General features: G+C 38.1%; 1 protein-coding gene across 1 annotated transcript in view; it reads right to left on the bottom strand.

The window, feature by feature from the left end:
* Positions 1-27,046, bottom strand: part of LOC114045928 (activin receptor type-1) — a 154,583-nt gene that overhangs the window by 54,988 nt on the left and 72,549 nt on the right. The window contains exon 2 of the mRNA XM_027866137.1: positions 21,562-21,635. Within this exon, the coding sequence (XP_027721938.1) occupies positions 21,562-21,628 (67 nt within the window). The 5' untranslated portion in view covers positions 21,629-21,635. The remainder of the gene's footprint in view (positions 1-21,561; positions 21,636-27,046) is intronic.

Here is a 27,046-nt window from a genome sequence, read left to right as displayed (position 1 = left end):
GAATCAGGCTACAGAACAAATAGGTCTGTTATTGTATCAAGCATAATATAAATTGATCCCACTATACCACCCCCTCCCAAAAAAAAAATCAGGTATGAACATCATAATTTCAAGGTTCATAGAAATTTACCCCTATTTTATTAATACCATTAGGCATATATGTGTATTTATATATGTGTATGTGTGTGCGTTTAATGTCAATCATTCCCTAGTAATCTCTAATCATCAGACTCTTGTAACAAAGAAAGACAGTTAACAAAAAAGATAAAAGTACATCTGACTTTTTAACACTTCCCACCCATATCTCTACCCCTCAAAAAAATTGTTCGTCCTTTGTTTTCAAAGAGGACCAATGACACCATGGAGTGATGTCTTGACTTGCACATGATATGGATTTAAATGAAGCAGAGTTGCACGGTCATTAGCCTTACTCTCTCCTCCAGAGTCCTGTTGCAAGACAAACATCAAGAAAACTGATGACAGCCTGGGATGCAGTGGATGGCCTTGGCACTTTTGTGTCTGACCAAGCTCAAAGCGCTCCACAGCACCGGTTTCCGCCACCTTCATGACCACTGAAACAAACTGTTCTCATCTGCCCATTCCACCAAGGGAAGTCATCACATGCTTAGGGTAGACATCTCCCTAACTATAAATGGGTTTAATTACCCTCAATCTGGTTTAGCCCTTTTCAAGGCTACTCATCAACATTTAGTGTCCACCTATCACACACCTCTCACCTGTGGCTCCAAGAAGGTGCAGCATGTGCAGTAGCCACACCCCAGTAATCTCCCCAAAAAACTAAAAGGAGGGATGTTATTTCACCCTTTGTTCTGTAAGACTATTATTCAACCTAAATTAGTTGTCTTTTAGTGGTGATGCATATGTATTACTCTAATCATCATATCTTATGCCTTCTATTCACTCTCAGTTCATACAGGCCTGTTTCTCAAATTCCTTATTTTTGTTGTTTTTTATAGCGCAACAGGATCCTATTACGTTAATATACCAATTTGTTTAGCTATTCCCCAAATTAGGTAGTGAGCATCTAATTTGCTTCAGATTATTATTTCCCTGCAAAGAGAACTACAATGAATCTTGTTACATATGAGACTTTCCTGTCATTGACCTCCTTGAGGTATGGTGCTACATTAATATTGGCTATTAACAAATAAGGTAAGAAAAAAACTGCTTTGCTTTTTAATTCCTTATAGATGTCATCTTTGGTGACTGCAACATAGAACTCTTGAAAGAGCTGGATTTGGAATAACATAACCTGATCTGTGTTTGAATCCTAGGTCTGTAGGACCAATGCCCTCTCCCTGGACTTTTCAGGTTTTCTCAGCTATAAAATAAGTGATGTTTGTACCAACTGACTTCCAAAGTCCTATATCCCTTCTAACTCTAATCTATGATCCTGAAATACACCACATAGCGGGTAGTGCTGGACCCATTACCATGGGATGAATAGTTTATAGTCAGTCATCTTTTCCCATGTATTTTCAAATGGATTTCTGGGAAAGGTGAACCAGTCAAATCTTTATGAGCCTGATGCAAAGTGGAGGTGGGGGTGATTTGGTCCAGATGGTCTCTAGAGTACTTTCTAGTTTTAGATTATATGAACACTAACAATTCAAGTATATAATCTTTATGGCAAGTCCAGAGTGGATCAATAAGTATTAATAAGTATCAATAAGCAAGTAAGTATTAAGAGAAACTGATGGCTTAGTATTGTGTGTATGTCAGGGAGGGGGCAGGAGTGGGGGGATGGGTGGAGAACGTCTAATCTAACCTTGACATTAGAAATGAGGCAGCTAAGTGGTGCAGTGCTGGGCCTGGAGTCAGTACGGTCCACAGGGTCACAAAGAGTTGGACAGGATTGAACAACAATGTCCTACTCTGCATGATAGCTATTTATTCATGTCATATCCCCCTTACTAGATTATAAACCACAAAAAGGATAGGGATTACGACTTATGTATATTTACATCTTTCCCCAGTGCCTACCAAAGTGCTTTACATACACATAGAGATAGGACTTGGACTTGTGATTTCATTGATATAGGAAACTCCCATAAGAGGAAATTCCCTCTACCAATGCAGGTTGGCACCTTCCCTGCAACTTCGTACTCTCAGAGGACTGCCAGAGTCCTTCCAAGTTAAGTGACATGCCCTGGGTCATACAACCAGTATGTATGAAGTGAGATTTGAACCTAGGTCCTCACACCTTTAAGGCTGGGATGTATATCCACTCCACCATGCTGCTCCTTGCTTTATAAATTCTAAGTAGGCACTTAATAAATGGTTGCTGAATAAATTAAGTCTTTATCTAGAAATTATTTGCCTTTCTTCTGTAGTTGAATAGAGATAACTATCTGAAGTAATAAATTATTCTTGTTCTGTGATGCCAGTGTCAAAGATCTGTCTGTCACTTTCCCAGCTACAGAAAAGCAAAGAGATGAAAGTGGGTGGCTAGTAAGCATCTATAATGCTTACTCAAATACCTAGTATAGAAAGTGGCCAAACATCTAATGCTGAAAAGCAAGTTAGGGCACATTTGGCAAAGTCATGCCTACTGTTTTTCCCCCTTTTGAAAAGCAAGCATCATCCTTCTCCTCTTGTTTTGTGTCTTCCACCCAAACTTGTAAGGTTTTATAGTCCATACACTTTAACCGAGCTTTATCAACCAAATTGATTGGGGAAGAAATGTGCCCCAGATATCCAAAGATATCCAAAATAAATGTCAATTCAATAGAAATTCATAGCAAAAAAGACTCCCCTCCCCAGCTCACCCCATCCTCCTCATTCTCTCTCTGTCTCTGTCTGTCTCTCTCTCTGTCTCTGTCTTTCTCTCTCTCTCTCTCTCTCTCTCTCTCACACACACACACACACACACATCCCTGAGTGCTACCCTGCCAACTTCCCCTGGCAGACTGGTTTGGTTCTAAGTGATGCCAAAGGGATTTTCTAAGCCAGGGTTATTAATTCAACAAGCAGAGTTACAAGCAAGACAGAGTTCTCAGATCTTGATATTGACAATTCCAAGGAAAAATAGGACCCAAAATATCCATGAGTCACCTTTAGCAATCTCCTCAATTTTTAAAAGTAACAACAGGATGAAATTTAGGATTTGAAATTGGGTTTGGGGGCTGGGGAGGGGGGGTAAGGGGATTCTTTTCAAATTGCTTTTAAGGTGCTGGGAGATGTCTTATCTTCCAGACTCTTATGATACAGAATACTTGATTACAGATTACTTCCTAGGACTACTTTGCATGTATATGAAACAATAAAAGTCTGATAACCTATTTTATTGCAGTTTGCAGAAATAAAACAGGAAGGATCTAAGCAGAGTTACGTCCACTAAGCAAGGATGACAAGTTAGTTAAATTAATCAGTAATCTGAATATCAAGCAAGGGAAATGACCTCTTTTCCCTTAGATTATCTCATCCCCATTCTGTTTACTTGTTGTCTATGTACACAACCAGCATCTGCAAGGTGGCCTTCCAATATTACTCAATGTTATGACTGTTACTATATAACTTGTCTGGCATCAAAACTGGGACCATGTGAAAATATTTATGGACCTTATGTGGTCAGGGACAGGAGAGTCTGCTACAAGTAATCCTTTCATATGATGAAAGGGTAGAAAGGACTGACTAAAGGAAGCAATAAGATTATAATCTTGGCATCTCCATCTGAACTGGAGAGATGAATTTAGATCACCATTATTAGCAACATTGTCTTCAAGTAAATTAGTTTTATTTCTTTGTTAAAGGTCATCAGGGAGACTGGGGAGATGAAGGGGATCCATAAAGCTGAAGGAATATATAGAATGCACTCTAAAACATCAGTCAGCTTTTAAAATCTGTGTCTTCTTGGGAGAGAATAAGATAACACAGGTTTAAATTGTAGGTTGGGGTGTTTAAATAACATATAAGTTCTTTTTCCCCTTCACTGACAAGGATTTCCAGTTTCACCTTGGTCAGAATTCTGAAAGATGACTTTTCCTGGCAAGTGTCCCATCCAAGGAGATCCCTAAAAGTATAATCGTAGGATGTCAGAGAAATAAAACAGAGCACTAGAATGGCAGAAGGAATAGATTACAGCTTTGTTGTCCACAATTGAGATGGATAAAGTGAGATTTAACAATCTAGTCTCAAGATCTCTGCAAGGTTCAAAGTTCAACAATTTCTGACAAACACACCAAGAAAAAAATTGAGAAGGGGTCAGAAAGTGATGGCTGTAGCTGGTCTTGTGTCAGCCAGCACTGTTCTGTCCTTTGGTATAATTGTGTCTGAAAACTCAAGCAACCTACAGTACAGCCTAATGACCAAGACTTTCCTGAAAGGAATACAAACCCCAAAAGAAGCAAATCTACACAGATAGATATTCCTCTGTCAAAAAGGGGTCTTTTGCCTGCTTCTCCTGTTCCTTACTCCTTCTCAAACACCTAGCTCAATCTCCATTTTCTAAGAACTCCAATATAAAGGCCAATCCAGAGGTTGAGGTCCTCCTTGCCATATTGAGGGTGATTAAGGAGCTGGGCTGCTGACCTCACCTTAGAGTTACTGGCAACATCTGCTCCTTTCTGCTCTGCAGGTTAACTGCTTTGCTTCACTGATTGTAGTAAGATCAGGACTCAACACTAACCACAACTTACTTCCATTGTTCTTGGTCCTACACTCTCAAACATTGTCCTTTTGAATCTATAGTGATTTGTCACACTGAAAGAACAAACATAACCTTACACAACCACCCTTTGGGTACAATTTTGAATGAGACAGTTGAGAAATGACACTAACTAATAAACTCAAAAGGACATTGATAAGATATTTAAGGGGGGAAAACCAAGATGGTGATGAACCTGAAATCCATATCATGAGAATCTGGGAAGGAACTTAGGATAATTAACCTAAAGAGAAGAAAAAAAAGGCATCACAAATGGCCAGGTGAGGACACAAATGTTAGCTGTGTTCTATTTGAAGGATTGTTAAATAGAAGAAGTCTTTTTGAAGACAGAGAAGGAATGGGTTGATGTCTGAAAGGATGAATGGATGGAAAGAGGTTTTATTAAGTGCCAGTCACTATACTAAGTGATGGAGATAGAAACACAAGCAAACAAGACAATCTCTAACCTGAAGGAAGTTACATTCTAATGGAAGTAAGCAAGAAATAAATGGGAATTGGAAAAGGGGGGTGGGGTGGGGAGAGGAGGTATCCACATAGTGCATACATAGCTGGCAAGAAGAAAGAGCAGTCCAAATAAAGTCAGATTGATTGTGAATGAAATGAGCATAGTTGGGGCCCCTTGTGAATGAAGGTAGTGTCACCAGTGATAAGGGTAGGTCCTCAGGGTGGAAATTTCTTCAGGGTTGGCAGGCAGCTGGCAAAGTGGTACAGAATAAGTCCAGAGAGTCAATGTAACCAGAAGTGAAGTATGACTGGGGTCCCTCTTGAAATGGAGGCAAATTTAGGACTGATTTCAAGGAAAGCTTCCCAACCTTAATCAGAGATATCTAAAAGTGGAATAAGTGACCTTAGGAGGCAGCAGATTACTCCCTGGAGGTCTTCAAGCAGAGGAGACTTGTTTGGTATACTTTCATGGCATTTCTACTTTGCCTAGATTAGATGTCCTAGGATCCCTTTCCAGTGTCAAGTTTTGTGACTCCACTAGGGTGACAAAACCAGGTGAGAAAAGTAGTACAAAGAAACGGGAGAGGAGTCATATTAAATCTAACAGAATAAACGTGCTCACAGACTCATAATTTATGATATAAGCTCATCTTACAGGAGCCAGAGTAATTAGAATATTATAAAAAAAAAAAATTTTAGGGCAGCTAGGTGGCACAGTGGATAGAGCACCGGCCCTGAAGTCAGGAGGACCTGGGTTCAAATCTGGCCTCAGACCAAACACTTGACGTGTACTAGCTATGTGACCTTGGGCAAGTCACTTCACCCCTATTGCCTCAAAAAAAAATTTAAACCTTAAAACTTGAATAAGCTACAAAACAAGCACCTCCGATCACTACTATCTTCCAATGGCATGTTCCATTTACTCATTTGAAATGGCAATTTGTGACATATTAGGATTTAAGATTATAAGGAGTTGCCTCTTAAGTCAAGACTGAAATTTGGAATCATTCCAACATATTGCCTTGGGCTTGCCAATGGTGCAGGGGGACCATGCATCAAAACCAGCAAGCCTACTTGTGAGCAAGAGGCACAAAAATGTCCCTTCAATTTACTATGAAAGACATAGGCCATCCAAGTAAGAAGAGACAGAAGATACCGGTGAATGGATGCAATAAGCATTCAAGCTTTTTATATATCATGGAGAAAACACCCACTCTGAGACAACCAGGTCTCTGGATAAATCACACATATTTCTACTGATCAAGGAGTTGTCACTTGATACAACTGCCACTCTTATCACTTGGGGTAAATGGGCTTCTATCTATGAACTTTCCAGGACATTTGCACCCTCTGAAAAAGGCAGTGTATTCACATTAAATCACACAACAGCTAGAAAAGTCTAGGGATCCAGAAATTTCTTAAGACTATAGAAGCTTTCTTTGCCTCAAAAAGGGTTTTAAGAGAAGGCAAGAGATGCTGCCTTGTTCTGAGCAGAGCAAAGCTATAAAGACTTTAAATGTCAGCACAGATCTTAAGGCAATGCTTAGTCACCAAGCAGCATGTATGTACAGACCCATTTCTTCCTGTTTAGTGTGGGGATGGTATGGGATGGCAGGGGGAGGTATACAGAGAGCTCGCATCTGTTTATCCACATTGTCTAATGGACAAAAAAGGGAGGGAGAATACGTGTTTATCTGTTATTTTCTCTGCGTTTGGGTGGAGGGAATAATAGGACCTTTAATATGTGACGTATTTCTGTTAACTAAATATTAATATGTTAACACAAAGGCTGTGTCTCTTGGCCCTGTTATTTCATAACAGACTAAGTTTGGGGTTTACTTGCTTTCATTGGTAACTATGTTCAAAATACAAAGATCCTGAAATCCCAACAATTACTTTAAGTTCAAATCCTTAAAGGAATGCTTAATTAAGATCCAAAATCCTAGGCCTTGCTGCCATTTTTCCTATCATTGAAAAGACTGGCACATTTATCTGTGGGCTGGGAAGGAATTACATCACATTTCCCTGCTAGCTTTGCCTTAGGTAATTAAAAAAAAAAATCTCCAGTTACCCAATGGTGGAACTTCCAGAAAAGAGGTGTGGCGGTGGAGGTGGGGAAGAATGCTGTGTTTTTCACTTTTGGTTAGATTGGGCCCTCCATTCCATCAAGTCAAACCTTGTGTAATGCAGCTCACAATCTCTAACCCTCGGATCCTAATGTCCCTTCAGTTAAAGTGCCAGGCACAGTAGAAGCACAAGGAATACAAATGCAAGTAGGAAGACAGACAGTCCTCTACCCTAAAGGAGTTTACATCCTAATGAGGGAAGGTAACACTTAAAAGGAAGCTAAAGAGATGAGAGTGGGTGGAAGACAAAGATACCCCACGGGGAAAGGGAAGAAGTTCTGTAGAACAGGCCAAGGCTGGCCAGGGCATCCCCCTTAAATGGAGGTTCTGGGAAGAGCCATCTAGAGGGAAAGGCCTCTGTAACGGGAGGTTTTTCAACTTCAAACTTCATATTGAAAGAGTGGTTTTAACTGCTCCGTTAATTAAAGAACCAATGAGGAGACTAGCATTAAGATCAAATAATGTTGCTTTTTCCATCTTTCATTTGATCCTTACTGTAGCAAAAGTCCTTGACTTTACTATATACAACATGCATGCCTGAGAACCAGTTAATGACAGAAAATGTCTTCTTCCTTCACTTTCTCCTCATGTTTCCAGAATTGAATCCTTGTTTCCAAAAAAGGAGAGATCATAGAGGACTATGAGAGTCGGTTGTTAACAACTGACCTTCAAAGAATTGAGAAAAGTCTTTTCCCCACACAGAACAAACACTAGCTGGGGAGCAGAAAGGCTGCCTGACCATTGGTGAGAAAGTTAGGTCTTGTTTTCCTTCAAATAGGAATAGGGAGGGAGACTGGACCTGTAATTTAAATGATTTAGGGAACTGCTGGGAGAAAAAATTCCCTCTAACAACATGACCTCTCATCCTCTGTGCAACTTATAGTCTTCCAGAATTGCATAAGGCACCAAGAGGTTAAGTCAGTTGTCCAGGGTTCACACAGCCAATACGAACCATAAGAACCCATGGTCTTCTGATTCCAATGATGGCTTTCTATCCACTACACTACTTAATCAGGATTGGAAAATTCACTCGTTGTTTTGTTAGAAGATGGAGAGGGGAGGCGTACAGGGAGGAAAGATTATCCATCAGAGAAATCGCCCAGTTTGGAACTGGAAAGATCTTGTATGTTGTGTGGGCAGACTGTAAAAATTCAGAAAGAGGTGATGATTTTGCTGATGCTTGCTCAAGTTCCCAGGCTACCTGGAAATTTGCTCTTATTTCCACTAGTTGTTCTAGCTCCATGCTGAAGCATCCATTCTCATAGGAAGTCTACTAGATTTTAAGGTCCATGAAGGCAGTCTATGATTTATTTAACCTTTCTATTTCCTCTAGTACAAGCACAATTCTTTGCACATAGTGGGCACTAAACAATATCTGTTGAATTGAGCTAAAGCCAGAAGCCATTACCAGCAAGAAGAAAGGCTGACATTTCATAAGGAAGTTTTCTCCCACTCTCATTCCCTGCCTCTTCCTCAAAGACAACTTGCCAGATTGGAGGAGGGGTGGTTTTTTGGGGGTGGGGGAACACCTTCAGTGCCATAACAACCACTTCCAATACACTAGCAAAAGACCTTGCTACACATTCCCTGGTTGTTTCAAAACATTAGACCCCAGACCCTTGTCTATTGGCACTGCCTTAGTCACTACAGGACACTGTTGGCAAAAAACACAGACTGTAATACAGCCTCAAGGACACTGAATCCACTCTGGTCATCTATCACTGCTGAGGAGACACTGCAGAGATCCAAGTGTGATCGACAGAATTTACCTGAGGCTCCACCAACTCTTTCATGACAACCCAAAAGTTTAGAAAGAGTCAAGAGCAGATAACATAGGGTAAAATGATAAACTCAAAGGGAAGGGGTCAGTGATAAGAGTGTCCCCGGTTCTTTCTTTTCAATCTCTCAAGACAAAGACTGGACATGGGGGTATTTGTCTACCTCTAGTCCCTCCCTGACGAAAGTAAAACAAAGCACATTCTAACACACACACACACACACACACACACACCCGTACAACCCTCAGTCTCCTTTCCAGACACTAATTAGTTGTATAATGGTAGTATAATGAAATGTTAAAAGGACATCAAATCATCTCTCAACTCTCATGGAAAACAAAGTTTTCTACAGTTGGCAACCAGCAGCTTCACCTGCCCTGAGGCCAAGCCTTGATAAACCCTCACCATTGTTTCGGAAAGGTCTTCCCTTTCTTTCCCTATCTTCCAGTCAGGGTGGGGGGCCGTGAAGTCCACAGATTCAGCTTTCTAGTTATAGGCCCTACCCCACCCTTTCCCCTCTCCCCCTCCTTTGTAGAGATTTACATACCAGAGAGGCCAACTCAGGACTCACCCAAAAGAGCAGATCCTGGGCAGACACAGTATGGCATATGCAGCCATCTAATCTACTTTTGTAGGTGATGGGAAGCACATGAGGAAGAAAAGACTACTGATTCTCTATTTGGCCAAAAGGAGGGAAAACAAACATACTACTCAGGCTCCCTTGTTATTGTCTTGTTTCAGTTGTGTCCAACTCTTCATGACCCCATTTGGCGTTTTCTTGACAGAGATAACAAAGTGGTTTGCCATTTCCTTCTCCAGCTCATTTCACAGATGAGAAAACTGAGGCAAACAGGGTGAAGTAACTTGTCCAGGGTCACATAGCTAGTATGTGCCTGAGGCCAGATTTGAACTCAGAAAGAGAAGTCTTCCTGACTCTAGGCCAGATGATACCTAGCTGCCCTAGGCTCCAACAAAAGTTCTAGATTCTTTATTCTGTCATTATAAACAGATAGGAATTCTACAGAGGCCACAGTGACTCCAGCCTTTCTTTGTAGAGTTGTTATATATGACTACCCTTCTCCCACAAAAACAGTCTCTGCCATACTGGCCTACCTGCTATCCCTCCCCTCTCCACACCTTTGCACAGACAATTCTCTGCATTGTGTGAACTTAGCTTCTTTCAAAGTTCAGTTCAAGTGTTACCGATATGAGTTTTTTCCTGATTCCCCAATTGCTTTCCTTCCCCTAAATTCTCTCCTCCACTTCTCCAAAAAATTACCAGTGTGTACTGTATGTACTTTGTTGTTACTTACATAAGTACATGGTTTTTTCCTTAATAGAACATAAGCTCCCTGAAGTAAGGGCCTTTTTTTTGTTTTTATCTTCGTGTTCTGTAGCTTCCTTCTCCCTATTTTTCTACCCCACCCCTGCTATTCTCATGCTTGGTGGAGTTACAAATTTGCTTGGCCATTCTGAACAGCAATTTGGAACCATGCCTTCAAAATTACTAAACTATGTATGCCCTTTGACCCAGTGATACCACAACTAGGCCTATACTCCCCCAAAAAAGATCAAAGAAAGAGAAAAAGGCCTCATAAATTCAAATTATATTTATAGTAGCTTTTTTGTAACAGCAAAGAACTGGAAACAAAAGCAGTGTCCATCAATGGAATACTATTATGCTATAAGAAATGAAGAAAAGGGCAGTTTGGGAGAAACCTGAGAAGGCTTGAATGAAACAATTGAGTGAAGTGAGTAGAGCCAGGAGAACAATTTATATTATAACATTGTAAAAAATGTTTCCAAGGGCTTAAGAACTCTGATCAATGCAATGATCAACCATGTTTCCACCTCATATTAGAGAAACAATAGAGTAAATATGCAAAAATTGACATTTTTTATATGGCCAATATGGGATTTTTCCTTTTTTGCTTGACTATTCATATTTGTTACAAGGGTTTTGTTTTTTATTTCTTTTTTTTTCTTCAACAGAGGGCTGGAAGGGAGACAAATTTGTGGGGTTTTTTTAAATAAAATTTTATTAAAAAATGCTAATGCTTGTTGGCATAGATTGTGGACCTCTATACACATATGCATACACACAAATATTTCCAGATAAGTTTACACTATATTGGGCTTAGTGAGTTATATAAACAAGTGCCATTTTCCATAGTAATCTTGGACTTTGGAAGAAAAAAAGATGGCCAAATCTAAGTCTCATGTGGCCACTGAGAATCGCAGAGGCCATAGGAATATCTAGCACAACTTGATGCAATAGATTGCCTTTGGCTTTTGTAGCTGCAATGCATGGCAGAACTAAAGTAACACTCACAACTATAGGGTCCCTTTTAAATAGTATCCTTAATACTACTGGTCATTTCACAAGTATTTCCTTCCAGATCTGCCTCCTTTCACATTGCTGTGCCAATCATGCCCAACTTCAACAGCCTGCTGCTACACAGTTAAAACCAATAATGAAAGGACCAATTCCCTAAGAGAGACTAAGGAAGTTGGTACTGGTTTAAATATTGAGAGAGAAAAAAGAAAATGGCCAGAGAGAGCAACACTTGGAAAACTGATAAAGGAGATAACCCTGTGGCCTAAGAGCAGGCTTAAAAATAACAGATTTTTAGTAGCCTTACCTCCCCTTCCTTGGTCCTGAAGGAAGAACTAATGGCTATTATCCCAAAAGTTTTTCAGGAAAGCCTTTCCCTCCCGCCCCCCCACCCCCACTTCGGATTATTTGACCAGTATTTGGCTGGGCAGCAAGAAACCATCCTTCCTCCACAGCCACATACTATATATACACAGTGACTGGAGTCAAGTGTAGCAAGCCAAATGGAACAAACCCACTGCTCAGCAGACCCTGATCTCTGCCTCCTGTCTCTGACCATCCCCATCACCTTTCTGCCCAAGAGCATATGCCAAATCTCTGTGGAGGGGGAGTCCAAACTGTCATGCAGGAGGATGGTAGCCTGCCAGGTGCTGATGTCAAAAGGGACAGGTGGAGGTGTTAAAGGGACAGGTGCAGGATAGGCTATTTTCAGTAGCTATCAATTTAAATGTGGAGCTGAGCGCACTTGATAGTCTGAGTAAGTTTTGGTTGCCGTTCAAAAGTCATGCAGTCAAGAGACATACACCTTTCCCCAACTACTGGACCATACAGCTGTCCTCCTCCCAAGACAGAAACAAAGGAAACAATTCATTCTGGTCAGCTAATGAACCAGTGAAGGACTTCAAGTTTATTTTTACTACAGAATAAGGATGAGTGATTCCTTCAAAAGGATGACAGCATCAAATATTTAATTTAGCACACTGGAAAAAAGATCAATACTAGGTACAGGACTTGTGTTCAAATTTGGCCTCTGATGCTTGCAATTGTTATGCAGTTGGATAAGTCACTTGACTTCCTGAGACATCGATTTCTTCATCTGTAAAAATACTAGATAGCTTCTGAGGCCCCTCCCAGCTCTATGCCTATGAGCTCCTTGGATCCATCCAGTCTAGGGTTTTAAAGGAGAAAAAAACAAACAAACAAAGGAATAAGATGACTCCACTTCCATGTCCAGCATATACGGGATAGGAGGGAAGCAGCCTGAACTGGAAAGGGAGGCAGACTTCCAAAGAAAGTAAAGTTCCTGTAAGTACTAGAAGATGAAAGGGGCAACTAGGAAGCACCATGGATAGAGTGCCTGGCCTAGAGTCCAGAAGGCTCATCTTCCTGACTTCAAATCTGGCCCCAAACACTTACTAGTTGTATGATCCTGAGCAAGTCACTTGACCCTGTCTGCCTCAGTTTCCTCTTCTGTAAAATGAGCTGAGGAAGAAAATGGCAAACCACTCCAGTATCTTTGCCAAGAAAACCCCAAATGGGGTCATGAAGAATTGAAAATGACTAAGCAACAACAACAAAAGAAGATAAGAGAGTATGAGATGAAGAGATCTAGGACATTTGAAATAATAATTCAATTGTTGGGAATATATCCTTGACAGTGTTATCAAATAAAACAATGAAAAGGAGCTTATCTGTTGAAAGATTTTCACAGAAGAACTATAGAGAAGGGGAAAAAAATGGAAGCAACCTACATGTCTAATAATCATGGAATAGGTAAATAAATCATATTACACTGAAATAGTGGAATACCATGCTGCAATTGAGTAAAACTATGAGGAAGACAGCATAGAGAAACCTGGAAAGAACTTTATGAAAGAATGCAAAGCAAAAAACAAAACAAGAAAGAGTATATACTAACTATAATCATGAGGAAAAGTCAATAAGAATGAATGGGGGAAAAAAACCCTGATGATGACTTAGAAGGGATTTTAAAAGTTATCCTTTATGGGTTGAAATTAATTTAAATGTAAATCATTACTAAGCAAATTTAATTGTTCTTAAAGCAATTAATTTTAAAAAGCTCTAGAGATGAAAAAGAGGTTAACAATAAAACAGTGGTTTAAGAGGACATGGTGGAATGGGAGGGCAGAGAAGGATGAGGCTGGGAATTCAATATGTGTATATATATATATATATATATATATGTATATATATATAATGGTACACTCTTAAAGAAAAGCAATTAAGATGACCATCAATAACTAATGATCTGTATACCAACTTTCTCTTCATTAAAGAAATCTTTATGAGAATGGGTTGCAACCATATCAAGGGTATCCAGATAAAAATGAAAAGAAATAAGTAGGTTTCAAAAGAAGCATTCCCTCTAGCAAAAATCTATTCATGGTTCCCTATTGAGTAGGGATACACAGAATACAGGATACCATCGTTAATTTTTTTTTTTTAAAGGATTAGGTAAAGCATAATGCTCTGCTGCAAACAGGCATCTCTTCTGCATGCATGAAGACAAAACATAGTTTCCTCATAATGTAATTTGGAGTAACTTTGTTCTATGAGCCTGTGTTATAAGTACTAAGCAAGGCATAAAAGAGTGAGACACGTTTGCCAAAGGTTTTAGCTGTTGTCATGGAAAAGTTATACTGAGACTATCAATCAACTGCCCTATTGTTCTACCCCCCAAAAACTATGACTTCTCAGATCAAAACACTTTTCCCTGATAACCACAATCCTATTCACATGTAAGCTCTTTGAGGGTAAAGCTCCTTTTGAACTTATATCCCTAGCACTTGGCAAAGAGCTGGACACATAATAAGTACTTAATAAATACTCTTTCTCTCATTATATACATCATCATAAACAAAGTCCAAATGGAAACAACTGCCTGAGAAAGTGGTGATTCTCAAGGTACTTCCATTTACGAACAACATTGTGCTCTCAGAAATTGGTCCTCAATGAGATATGAGGCACTTATAAAACTATGAAGCCCACTACTTCATCCAGAAAAATTCAAGTGGATTTTGTCTAGATTGAAGCACACACTTGGATTAAAAGTCCACTGTTAAGTACCTATCCCTGGAATAGGCATTTTGACCAGTCCAATGAGCTGAAAACAGAATTGAATAAAAAAGAATATAGTGGGTTTTAGTCACATGAGAAACTATGGGGCACCTTCAATACCTAAAGTTTCCTGCTGCCAAACAGCTCATATTTTTCATACTAATATTCATCCCATGATGCTATATAGCAGAGAACTTCAGCCTCATTGGATTTGACTTTCCCTCTTACCTTTTGTAACCTAGCCAATCTGGTCTTCTATTACTCACACAAAATACTACAACTCCTGTCTTTATGTCTTTCTGCTAAGCATCCTTCCCCTTCCCACCCGCCATACTTGGAATGCTTTACCTCCTCAAACTCCACCTCATAGAATCCCTCTCTTCCTTTAAGACACAGTTCAAGTGCCACCTTCTACATGAAAGCTTTCCAGAACCACCCCAATTGCTAGTGTCCTCACTTCCAAACTACCTTTATTTAACTGCTTTGTAGTTACGCTTACTGTCTTTATATTTATTGTGTCTATACTCAATTATGCACTTATTTTCTTCACTAGATGTAAGCCCTTTGTGAGCAGGAATTGTTTCATTCTTTATTTTTGTATCCCAGCACCCAAGCTAGTGCCTAACACATAGCAGCCCCTTAATAAACGTTTGTTAATTGAACATCATGATTTCTGAAGACTCAAAATCAGGGTGACTCAGAAAGCAATGGAATGATGTATGGTGGGTACAAGGAATCTACATTATCAGTGATTATTTTCATGAGAAGTGACAAAACATCTGGATCATGCTTGACTATGCAAAGGGCATAGTCTAATTATGGAACTGGAATAAAAAATACCAAAGCATTACACTGGTATCCATGAAATTTTAATAGGAAGGTCATGGGAAGGTCCCCAGTGAAATGGGCAAATGGATCTGGAAGATTAATAAAAGTACATGGGCACAAGGCAAGAAGGCATGGATGGGTGGGTTTCTAGCTATACAGGTTGATGAGATACCCACATGAAAGAGATAACCAGTCCTTCAAATTATTAACATTTACTTTTAGGTTCAGAATTCTTCCTAGTGTTTGAGATTATTGAGCTCGAGGCTGCTGATTGAACTATCTAGCCACTCAATCTGAAGTTAGATAGTTAGAAACAGGAGATTGTAGCTGCTATGAACCTATGACCCAGACTTGATTTTCTGCCATGCCAATACATTATTTGAACATTTAGGCTCACTCAGGTTGCAATGACTATAATCATGAAAACCAAGTGGGGTAGTAACAAGTTAGTAAAGCTTAAAGGCCTAAAATGGAACTACAATGTCTATGTCCAGACTCTCCCAACCACAGGAGCAGTTATGAAAAGGGTGATGATTAGGAAAAGACCTTGAAACTGCCTCTTCTTAGGAAATATTGATTCCTACACAGAGCCTTATTCTCCCAATATAAACCAGATAACATGGATGTAGCCCTCTATGGAAAGCTGAAAGTATATGAGAAGTAGGACACCAAACAAAAGACACAAAAAGGAAATCCACGGTTATATTTTTTAATTGATATTTCAATGAGACTTTCCCAGATTGATGTTTCCTTGCTGTCAAAGCATCCTTGACAACCTTTGCACAATAGTGAAATATGGTTTTAATAAAAAGTTCCTATGGATACTATCTATATTATAAATTGAATAAACTGTGTTCACCACCTAAACTCTACCACAATGATGTATAGATGATACTACAATGATGTAGACACAGTAACAAAATTCCGCCCTGTGGCTATGTTTTCATGCCTTTGTCTGCTCTTTGTATTAACTTAGCCCCAAATGAACCAAAAATTTCTCTTCTAGGGGGAAATTTTACCAACTGACCTCAAAAGCATTAAAGCATAATTCACAAAAGCAGCTCAAATTCACAAAATGATTTTACCACAAATGTGCTAATTCATTACACACTCTGCTGTGAGCAAGGCATTGCCAAAGCAATAGAGAGTTTATCAAAATGCCTCATTCTCTGCCCTCAGTAAGCTTTCAAAAATCATTCAATAATACAATAATATAATACAAAACTACAAAAATAATGCAAAAATACAAAATGAATAAGAAGATCACAAGAGAAACATTTTATCATAATCTAAATGTAGTCAGAAGTAAAAAGGATTTTTAGCAAGGTTAGGAAGGGTTTCATGGAGGAAGCTCCATTTAAGTTGGACTTCACAGAATAGGCAGGAATTCAACAAGACAGGAAGAGCATTTCAGGGACTGGGTAGAGCCCTGACTGAGGCACAAGGGCATTATGGGAGATACAGAGAAGCTGAGGGTGGCTGAAGTGTCAAGAATATATCAAAATAGTTTTAGATATGCCAGAAAGGTAGAATGTTCCCACAATGTAGGGGTCTTTGGTTTCCTAGGTAAAGAAATCTAAAATGTATTTGATAGGCAAGAGAGAACTGTTAAAGATTTCTGAGCAGAAGAAATATGACCATTTCTATGAATAAAGGGGATTAAGGAGGAGAATGGGGGAGGCAGAGTAAGAGGGAACAGTAGTGGTAACACCTCTGAGGCTACTTCAATACCCTAAGAGAATAGCAATGTAAAGATGATGTCACGGATGAAGGAGATGAAAGATAATATTAATAATTCCAAATTAGGAAAATGGATGAACTGGAAAGCCCCTGTTGGTGAACATACAGATTGCACTGGATTCACATAAGTCAAAATTTCTGCCTTTCTTTCTCCTACCTCCCATAAAAGAAGAAAAAAATAAAAGAAAGAAAAGCCATCCTGGAGAAGTCTAGATACTGTTTCAATGCCAAAACTAAAAAAAAAAAAAGAAAAAGAAGTCTAGCAAAAGATACAGTTCCTTTAAAAAAAAATTCTCTACAAAGCATAATTTCAGCTCATTAGAATCAGTCTACTGTAACTACTTCTGTCTTTATGACCAAGGTTAAAGTTCATATGCCAGCTAGGTGGGGTAATATACATCTGTAATCTCTGGTGCTGGGAAAGGCCATGATTAGTGGATCATTTGAGCTCAGGAGTTCTGAAATGCAGTAGGGCTGAGAAGTAGTAGTTACACTAAGTCCAGCACCTGATAGTGAGTCCCCTATGGGCTCCCCCTCCCCCACTGGCCATCTTCTGGTGGAGGCTATACTTGCAACTTAGGCAAGACTTTCCTGTCTATGAATGAATGAATAAATGAATGAATGAATGAATGAATGAATGAGTAGATAAATAGTGCTATACAGAAACAGATGAATAGTTAGAGTAAGTGAGATTAAAGTATCTATGCCAACTTTTGTCCTCCTGCGAAGTGTATCACAGGTCCAGGGACACTGTGAAATATAGATTCTAATTCACCTTGACTGTTCCTTAATTAAGTAACCTCACGTTTAGTTTTCACAGGGGTCAAAATAAGCAACACTCCCTCTAGCCCTCAGGGGTTATAAACCTGGGGTCTGTGAACTTTAAGAAATTTTTTTTTAATTTCAATATAATTAGTTTCCTTTGTAATCCTGTGCATTTTACTTTAAGCAATTAAAAGCACTTGTTCTGTGGAAGCATACCAAAGCTTTGCAAGAATGCCAGAGATGTTCTTGACACAAAAGGTTAAGAATCCCTGCTCTAGAGGATGAATTCTGCAAAATTTTTTGAGAAAAGTTTATTCACACAAATTACCTTGAAATCAACATTAGCTTTAGGCAATTATTATTATTTTTCTCATTTACTAGTTTGTGTTGCTATACTCTGAGAAACTAGGGGTATGTTTTGTGGTTGTTGTTGTTGTTCATTTCTCTGCTATTTCTTTCTTGGGGGTGTGTGGGGATGATTTTAGTCACATTTTATTTGTTTAAGGGGTGTGGGGAATATTGGGAATGGGTGAGAAACTGGTTCTGTTTTGTGTCCTATTGGAAAAAGAGGAAAATGGATGGAATTCCAACAAATCTTTTCCACTCAAGTCCCCTTGATGCTTCATTCTGCAGTATGGAGGTAACTCTGGGTTCTCAAAGGTTATGTCAGGTCTTACTTAGCAAGTACACATCTAGGGAACTTTAGATCTATTGTCTAAAGATCAGACTTACTAAATGTGGATAGAATCCTCACAAGAAGATGGGTTGCCAGGCAATAATTTTTTTTAATCACAGCAACTTGAGAAGTCATCTATCTGCTAAAGTATCGATGAGCAAGAAGACCTCCTCACACCAATGAAACTACAGATCACTTGACTTCATCGAGTAATTGGCTTCACTACTTCATCTATACTCAGATTTGCCCCACTCATAAAACAGGGTACTCTTTTCATTTAGATAACTTCCTGAACTAAACTAAAACTAGTAAAACTAGTAAACCAGTAAAACTAGTAAAACTAGTTTAGCAAAAAGGAAAGGAAAGGGTCCCTGGTGACTTTTTTACTACACTCTTACATGCAGTCCTATCAAAACATATTTTACTCCTCCTATGGGCAATTTGTCAATCTAGGCAATTTTTACTTTTATTTAAGGAAATCTAAGGTTCTGTAGGGAACTAGGTGGTCCAGTAAATAGAGTGACAGGCCTGGAATCAGGAAGATTCATCTTCTTGAGTTCAAATCTGGCCTCAGATACTCACTAGCTGTGTGATCCTGGGCAAGTCACTTGACCTCTTTTAGCCCCAGTTTCTTCATCTGTAAAATGGGGATAATAATAGCATTTATCTCTCAGAGTTATTGTGAGGATAAAATATCATTTATAAAGCACTTTGTAAACCTTAAAGTGTTATATAGATATTAGCTATATCTTTATGTCAACTAATAAGACATCTAAATTGACACGTTTTACCTATTCATAGAATGTTTGATCTTGAAGAAGCCTAGTCCTGCTGCCTTCAGTGGAGTGACTTGCTCAAGGTGACATTGATAATTTGTGGCAGACTAAATCCTTGGTCTATTGGCTCCTAGTCTAAAATTCTCTCCATTTATCCCTTTTGCTTCCATCATTAGGACTAGAAAAAAATGCATTTGATGGTCAAGAACTAAAATCTTAAAGGTATAATGTCTAGTACCCTCATATTTATTTCATATTTTTAGTAGCAGCAAATAAGCTGTATCATTGCCTAAATAGAACAGATGCATTAGATGCCATCTCCCTTTACTAAAATGAAACAACAATTCCCTCATTTGATAATAGAACTGATGAAATAAGCAGTAAGCACTAAATATTTTTTAAAAGGTATTTTACAGTAAAAAGGAACAGAAAGAAATTTATAATGCTAAGACATTTCTATTACTATCCCATCCTTTCTAGAACTTTTTGAATATTCAGCAAGAATACAGAAAAAAAAAAAACAAAGAAAGGCCTAATCTTCCTTCCACTGGCAAAAAACAGAACCTCTGTGGTTCATAACAAAAATTCTATTGGATTTGTACCCTCTTGCCTCTAATTGGCCTAAGGCATTCTGAGAAATGATAGCTTTTGAAATTCTATTATTAAGTCAAAGTCAAAATTACTTGGGTATCTAACAATAAACATTGTATGAGGGTCCAAATGCCAGGTTTTGAAATTCTACTATACAGTCAACCTGCAAATTATTTGGGAACTTAACAATGAATACCGTCAGATAGGTCAAAGGTTTATGTCATAATAAAAATGGTTATATAACTCACTAATTTTCACTGAAGTAAATTTTCAATAAAGTAAATTTCATAATGTAAATCTTTTGAGATAGAAGCATTTATCATTAAATAGATTTCTTTTATTAATGAAATGTAGTCTAATAGACTTGGCCTGCATATGCTTCTAAGAGAAAAGAAAAAGCCAACAATAGCCATGCAAGTACAGAACTGAAATTTTCTACAATGGTGTCGCCTCTATATAATAGTATAATTAATGACTAATGGGAGGGAAAAGAGCAGAAGGCATTTTAGCTGTTCTTCAGTATGAGATCAAGTAAAGTCTTATTCCAACTTAAAGCACTGAATCATAAAGAGTTAGCAGTAAACTCAGAGGTCATCTAGTCCAACCTACCCAACACATGAGATTTCCTAGAACTTTATGTAAAATGAAAGGGAAATATGAATGCTGATGTATTATGAACAACACAAAACAAGTACGTGCACACATACAGTTAAAAGCCATATTTATCTACCATCCTAGGTTCCCAATGCTGGACCTAATAACTATATACCACAAATATTTCAAACATTTAGGAATATTACTTTGCTGGAATTCGAAAAATGATATGTTATCGTTAAAAAAAAAAAGGCCTTTACTATCAAAATAGCGTAGAAATAAAAAAGGTCATTGTGATTAAATATCTCTACAAAACAAAGCCAACTTATATATGTGTATATATATACACACACACATATATACACACGTATATGTATGCACATATACGTGTGTATATGTATAGTATGTACAGTATAATTTAATATAGCAAAATGTGGGTACCATAAAAGGTGCCAGAGTATTTCCTTAAAAATGTCAAACAGGATTAGATCTAAACATCAGGAATGAAGAGCTAGTATAATATATTATATGAGGGAATGGGGAGGGGAAAAGAATAAACATGGATATACCACCTACTATCTGCCAGGCGGTATGCTAAATGCTTTACAAATTCTATATCATTTGAGACTCAACAACAATCCTATGAAGAAGGTATTGTTATTATTCCCATTGTACAGTTGAGAAAACTGAGACAAAGAGGTTAAGTAACTTGCCAAGAGTCAAACAGGTACTATGTGTCTGAGGCTAAATTTGAACTCAGGTCTTCCTGACTCCAGGCCCAAAGCTCACATCACCTAGGTGGAAGAATTGTGATCCAAAGGTAAAACATTTTTCTTAAGACATATCTTGGTTGATTTAATAATCATTACGATTAAATAAGATATTATTTATATAAAATACTTACCACAATGCCTGGCACATATTAGGCTCTATATAAATGTTTATTCCTTTCCTTTCCCTCTTTCATTGGTCAATGTGCCAATCAAATGTTGAAGCTTTTGGTGAAAATGTCATCACTATTAAAATTTTGTAAGGGTATATGGGCAAAGAAAATTTAAACAGTGTATTTCCTACACATTATTCACTTTTACAAGTATTTTCTATCTTACAGATGGGGGAAAATGGGTATGAACCATGCCTTACCTTCCACACTAGGAGAGGGGAAAGTTATCATCATGAGAACAGGCAGAATCATAACTCCATCTAACATTGTACAACTGTAGGAATAAAGAAAGAAATGTAAGCATGTACACATTTGAACTTCAGATAAAAGTTGTTCTTTTTTGGATTTTCTAATTCATATACCACAAATCCAACTTCCAACAATAATAAATCCAAATAAATCCAACAATAATGAGGGTATTTTCTTGACTTGACTACATACAATGTGTTTCTAAAGTCTTAAAGCAGTTTTAAGCTATTAAGACTTTTCAGACACCCTAAATAATGAAAGGATCAAGTACAGAATGTCCAACCTGGCACTCAGAACCTTCCTTATACATCCCACAGCAACCACCCCTTACTTCTAAACATATGCCCTCTGCTCCTAAGAAAGTATTTTCTTTCAGTCCACCTGCATTGGATCTAGGGCTTAACAGATTATCTGAATAATTCAAGAATGCTCTCTATTCTCATCTCCATCTCTCCACCAGGAAATCCCTGGTTTCCTTCCAAACACAGCTTGAGGTGCCCTCCCTTCCAAATCCACTTTGTATTTATTCTGTATGTACTTATATATGGATATGTCTGTCTCTCCCTTTCTTTCTGTCTCCCTTTTTCTCTCTCTCCCTCCTCCTCTCTTCTCTTTATCTTGTGTGAAAGATTTTGAATTTTCCAAAGTGTTCAGCCACTAGATAAACATCCCCAAATAATAAGAGCTGGTGATTGTGTAGCCCTTTCAAGTTTGTAAAATGATACACACATTATGTTGCGGGGGGAGGGGGCATGGACAAGAGTGGCGCAGGATGGGCAGGAATGGATGAGTTGCAAAATGCATTAATGGAGGGAGGTTCCAAATGAATGAGATCATAGATCCATCTGGGTGGTTTAGTAATAACCCAGTGAGGAAGGTGATATAATCCCCCATTTACATTTTACTTGCTCACCATCACACAACTAATAAGTATCTTCAGGCAGAATTCAAATCCAAGTTTTTCCTAACTCCATAAACCATATCCCAAAAGCATACTGACTGTCCATGCACAAATGTGCCATCTATTTTATGGTATAAAATTAAAAATTAATATTGAAAAGCTTGAATAGCAAAACTAGATAGTTCCATTAACTTCAAAAAGAAATTAGATGACTAATATTAGGTCAAATGATTTTACTTCTTTTTCTGAGGGAAGGCAAAAAAGACTTTCTGCTTCTAGGTTTTTCAGCTCACTATTATTCACCTCCCAGAGATTATCCAGAAGGAAATTAACAAAGGACAGATGAAAACTTAATGTTTTAAAAGTATGAAATTGCATGTATATCAAAAAGGAAAAGAGATTACAGGGTTCTTCAAAGAATCTTTGCAGGAATAATTTTGAAATTGGTGTTGGTGTAAGCCTCCACTGTCACTTCTTCAATTTTCTAATGTAAGATTTTGAAAGTACAATTTAAATGACTGGCCTGCCAAAGAGTAAGGAAATTGGTGAGCTTGCTAACAATAATCCTGTAAGTACTTCATTTTTAAAATACAACTACTGTACAAGTCAGAAACTATTAAGATCTCTCCTGAAAACATGGGTGCGTTGATATCTATCTCATTCACAATTACTCACGTGTCACCTTTCCTCAAATTTTCCCAGGGAAAGGTGAAAACTGTACTTTGTCTAAGTACTTGATCTAAGTCCCTCAGTTTGTTTCTTTAGAGCTCTCTGATAGCTTCTCCTTCATTCTCATTCTCTTCCCCTCTAGATCACTTAACTAGCCTTAGTATGTACCTGAAAACTCAGGCTCTGCTATTTGTTGTATTTCTTAAATAGAATCTTATGTTTCTTGGTTTTAGTTTACAAAATTGGCCTTTTTTTTTTTATATGTCTAAAAATTTCCCTTGGTTTTTAAGAAAAATTGTTTTTGTTACTGGGACTCTGCACTGATTTTTCACTCCCCATATACACACACTTTATGGCTTTTAAGCCTTCAAAAGAAAAAGATTTACTTTGACTTGATCAACTTTAGGCCTGTGACAATGGCACTTGGCCCTTGGAACAGCCTACACACCTGCTGAGAAATAAAACTTTTGAAATTAACTGTTACAAGATTAAGCCTTTTATCATAACCTCTACAGCCTTAGCTCTTTGTGTTTATTATTTTAGTAGATGAAAAGGAAATGTTGGGAGGAGTCCCAGTGTTAAAAGGGAAAGAAATCCCTTCTAAAAAGAGATTAGGGAGGGGAGGGAGATGGACATTATTGTTTCATGATAAGCAAAAATCAACCACCAACATTTTTTTTAACCCACAAATGCGATAAAAAAGCCATCCCCCCTAAACGCTTTCCATCAGGCTGGTTAGTTATTATTGTGCTCTACCAAAGAACCAAAAATAAAACACTAATTTAGACTCCTGAAAACAAAGACAAAAGTAGATACAGATTTTACTCCCCTATGCTATCTAGCTCAGTGTAATCTACAGTGTTCAGATAGCTGAAAGTCTGCCAAAATTTTTGGAAAAGATGTCAGGATCTCTTGCTGGTTGCCATTTTGTTCTAGAGAATGGAGTTGCTGCCATTAGCTGGGTAATTCAGCTAGTTTAAAAATAATCCTGCAAAAAGGAAAAGCATTTTGAAACAAACTTCCTGATCAGACTATAATCAAAATCCTCATTGCCCTTAGGTCCCAACTTTTGACCCACAAGGTTTTATTTCTGCACAAAACAAATCACTAAAAATATCTGATTTTTCCCCAAATCCCCTGTCCTTCAGTATCATCTTACTGAGTAGTTTCACGTATGGGCTGAAATTTGGAATTATGACATAAAAATTAACAGTTCATACCCTTTTACCCAACAATTCCACTGCTGGCCATCTATGTTCAAAGAGGTCAAAAGCAGAAAGACTCAATAAGTACCAAAATATTAATAGCAGCACTTTTGTGGTAACAAAGAACCAGAAGCAAGGTAGATGTGCATGAAACCAACTGGCACCTGAATATAATGGACTATTTTTGTCAGAAATTTAAGTGAGAAATTCACAGATATATGGAAATATTTCTATAAATGACAGTAAATAAAATAAGGAGAACAAGATAAACAACATATATTACTGCAATATCAAAAATAAGATTACCACTAAAAGGAAGCCAAAACCCTGAGAAATTGTTATAACCAATCTTGCTACCAAATATAGGATAAATAAAAAACATACCCTCTCATCATTATTAATCATAATAGTAGCTAATAGTCATTGAATTTATAAAGGGCCTTGAGGGTTTACAAAGCACTGTAGACATCATCTCATCCGATACAACAACTCTACAAGATAGATGTTATTTTTGGTGGAAACTGAGGCAGAGATTAAGTAACTTGAATGAGATCACAAAGATAGCAAGTGGCTCAACCAGGATTTGAAATCAGGTCTCTTCTGCTTCTAAGTCCAACACTCTTATTACCCACTGTACCACCTTGTAGATGTTGTAGGGAAGAGCACTACAGAGACAGCAGGTTGAATACATTGGTAGGTTACAGCCTATCAAATATTTTTCCTTATTGCAAGTAAGGGATCAATTTCAGTGGGGTGTGCAGTCAAGAGAAAGTCATACTCTAGTAATAAAGGTGTAAAATAACGTTAACAAAAAAGAAAAATGTGAGTTGAATGAAACCAGGAATTCAAGGTGAAATGACAATATTCCAAAGTATCTACAATTCATTCAAGGCTAGTCAAATTACCTGTCACTTCAACCCTTCTACTCTGGATTCCTGGTTCTTAACTTTGAATACCCAGTGGCACAGAGAAATTACCTGGAACTTGATATTAAGCAATTTCTATTACAGAGATACATACCTGGGGTCATGGGAGAAAGTTCATTAACACCAGTATCTTGGTCAAGCAAAGGGAAGGTGTCAATGAATATTTTTTTTTAAATGTCAGCAGGAAAAAGACAAGTTATCTGTACTTATAGCTTATATCTTTTATGAGTCAATCAAAATTGAATTTCCTGGACCATAGTATTTAGCAGAAAGAAATCTGTTCTTTAGCACAAAGAAAGTGTTCTTTTTTTCCTATTCCCAAGGCAGATCTATAGACCGTATCTTATTTATGGTCCAACCCATATATTTTGCCATGGTCTAAAATGCATAGGATCCTAGGCTATAGGATTGATCACAAGCTATCAATCTCTCTCGAAGCCTCACCTAAATCACCTCCCCAGCTTAGAGTGCACTACCTTAAAATCACTTAATATTACTTTCTATTAAATTTAAGTCCTAGTGAGAACAAATAATGAATCCCCTGAAGTGACCTCATGTATTTGAATTCTTACTATTCAAAGTTATAATTATGCAAAATATGGTAATTCGCTCTAGCTCAATGGAAATATGTAGTATGAATTCAAATACTGCTATCATTTCAGAGAATTCAATAGCTACACTAATCTGGACCTACCTACTGAATGTATGGGGCAGTTAGGTGGTGCAGGGGATAGTGCATTGGGCTTGGAATGAGGAAGAATCATCTTCATGATTTCAAATCCGGCCTCAGACACTTACTAACTGTGTGACCCCGGGCAAGTCACTTAAACCTATTTGCCTCAGTTTCCTCATCTATAAAATAAGCTGGAGAAGAAAATGGCAAACTGCTCCAGTATCTGCCAAAAAAAATCCCCAAAGGGGTCACGAAGAGTCAGACAAGACTGAAATGATGAACAGAAACACCTAGTGCATATTTGTGTATCTATTACATTCCTATTCCCCTCCCCTGATATGAGTTTCTTGAAAGCAGGGATTATTTCATTTTTGTGCTTAAATGCCTCTTCTATTTAGCATGTATTAGGCACTTAAAGAATATTTATCGGATTGAATCTCTGGGCCATGTGGGTAAGAGGCTGGTATAGGTAGTTTCTGCCATACTGCAGTACTTCTCGGTGCTAGACGTGGAGTATTTCACTCCCTTTCTCCTTTCTGACCTTCAGGGCCTTTAACATCATGCCTCAGCTATAGTGTCAACCCTGGAACCTCCCTAAGGCCTCCTCACCTTGGAACATCTATGCATCCATTCTGCATCCTCCTAACTCTGGAGCATCCCTCCTTATGCCAGGCCCCCTTCCCTCATAGGAGAGTTTCTCTCAGCTTCTCCATTTTGGGGAAGGGCCTTTGGTAAGCCTAACTTCATTTTCCTTCCACCTGTGCTTCTGACTTCCCAAGGATCTCAACACCACAACCCTGGTGGCACCTTCACCACTCTCTTCCCCCTCTTTTTTACTCCATTTTTTGTGTTGTCTTCTCTGTCAAAATGTAACCCTCTTGACGGCAGTTTTTGCAAAACTCTATTTGTATCCTTAGGACTCAGCACACAGTAAGTATTTAATAAATGCTTGTTGCCTTGCCTTGTTAACTTCCTAATAATAGATCATAAATATTTCCAAGAAATCAAAAGTAGTTCTTCCTCTGAGAAAAGTATAGAGATCTCTGGACTTAATGTGTCCTT

Source organism: Vombatus ursinus, unplaced genomic scaffold (genome assembly GCF_900497805.2).
Source record: "Vombatus ursinus unplaced genomic scaffold, bare-nosed wombat genome assembly UNPS02014779.1, whole genome shotgun sequence".
Lineage (NCBI taxonomy): Eukaryota > Metazoa > Chordata > Mammalia > Diprotodontia > Vombatidae > Vombatus > Vombatus ursinus.
Note: the sequence above shows the minus strand (reverse complement) of the source record. Positions and strands in the feature narration are given on the sequence as shown.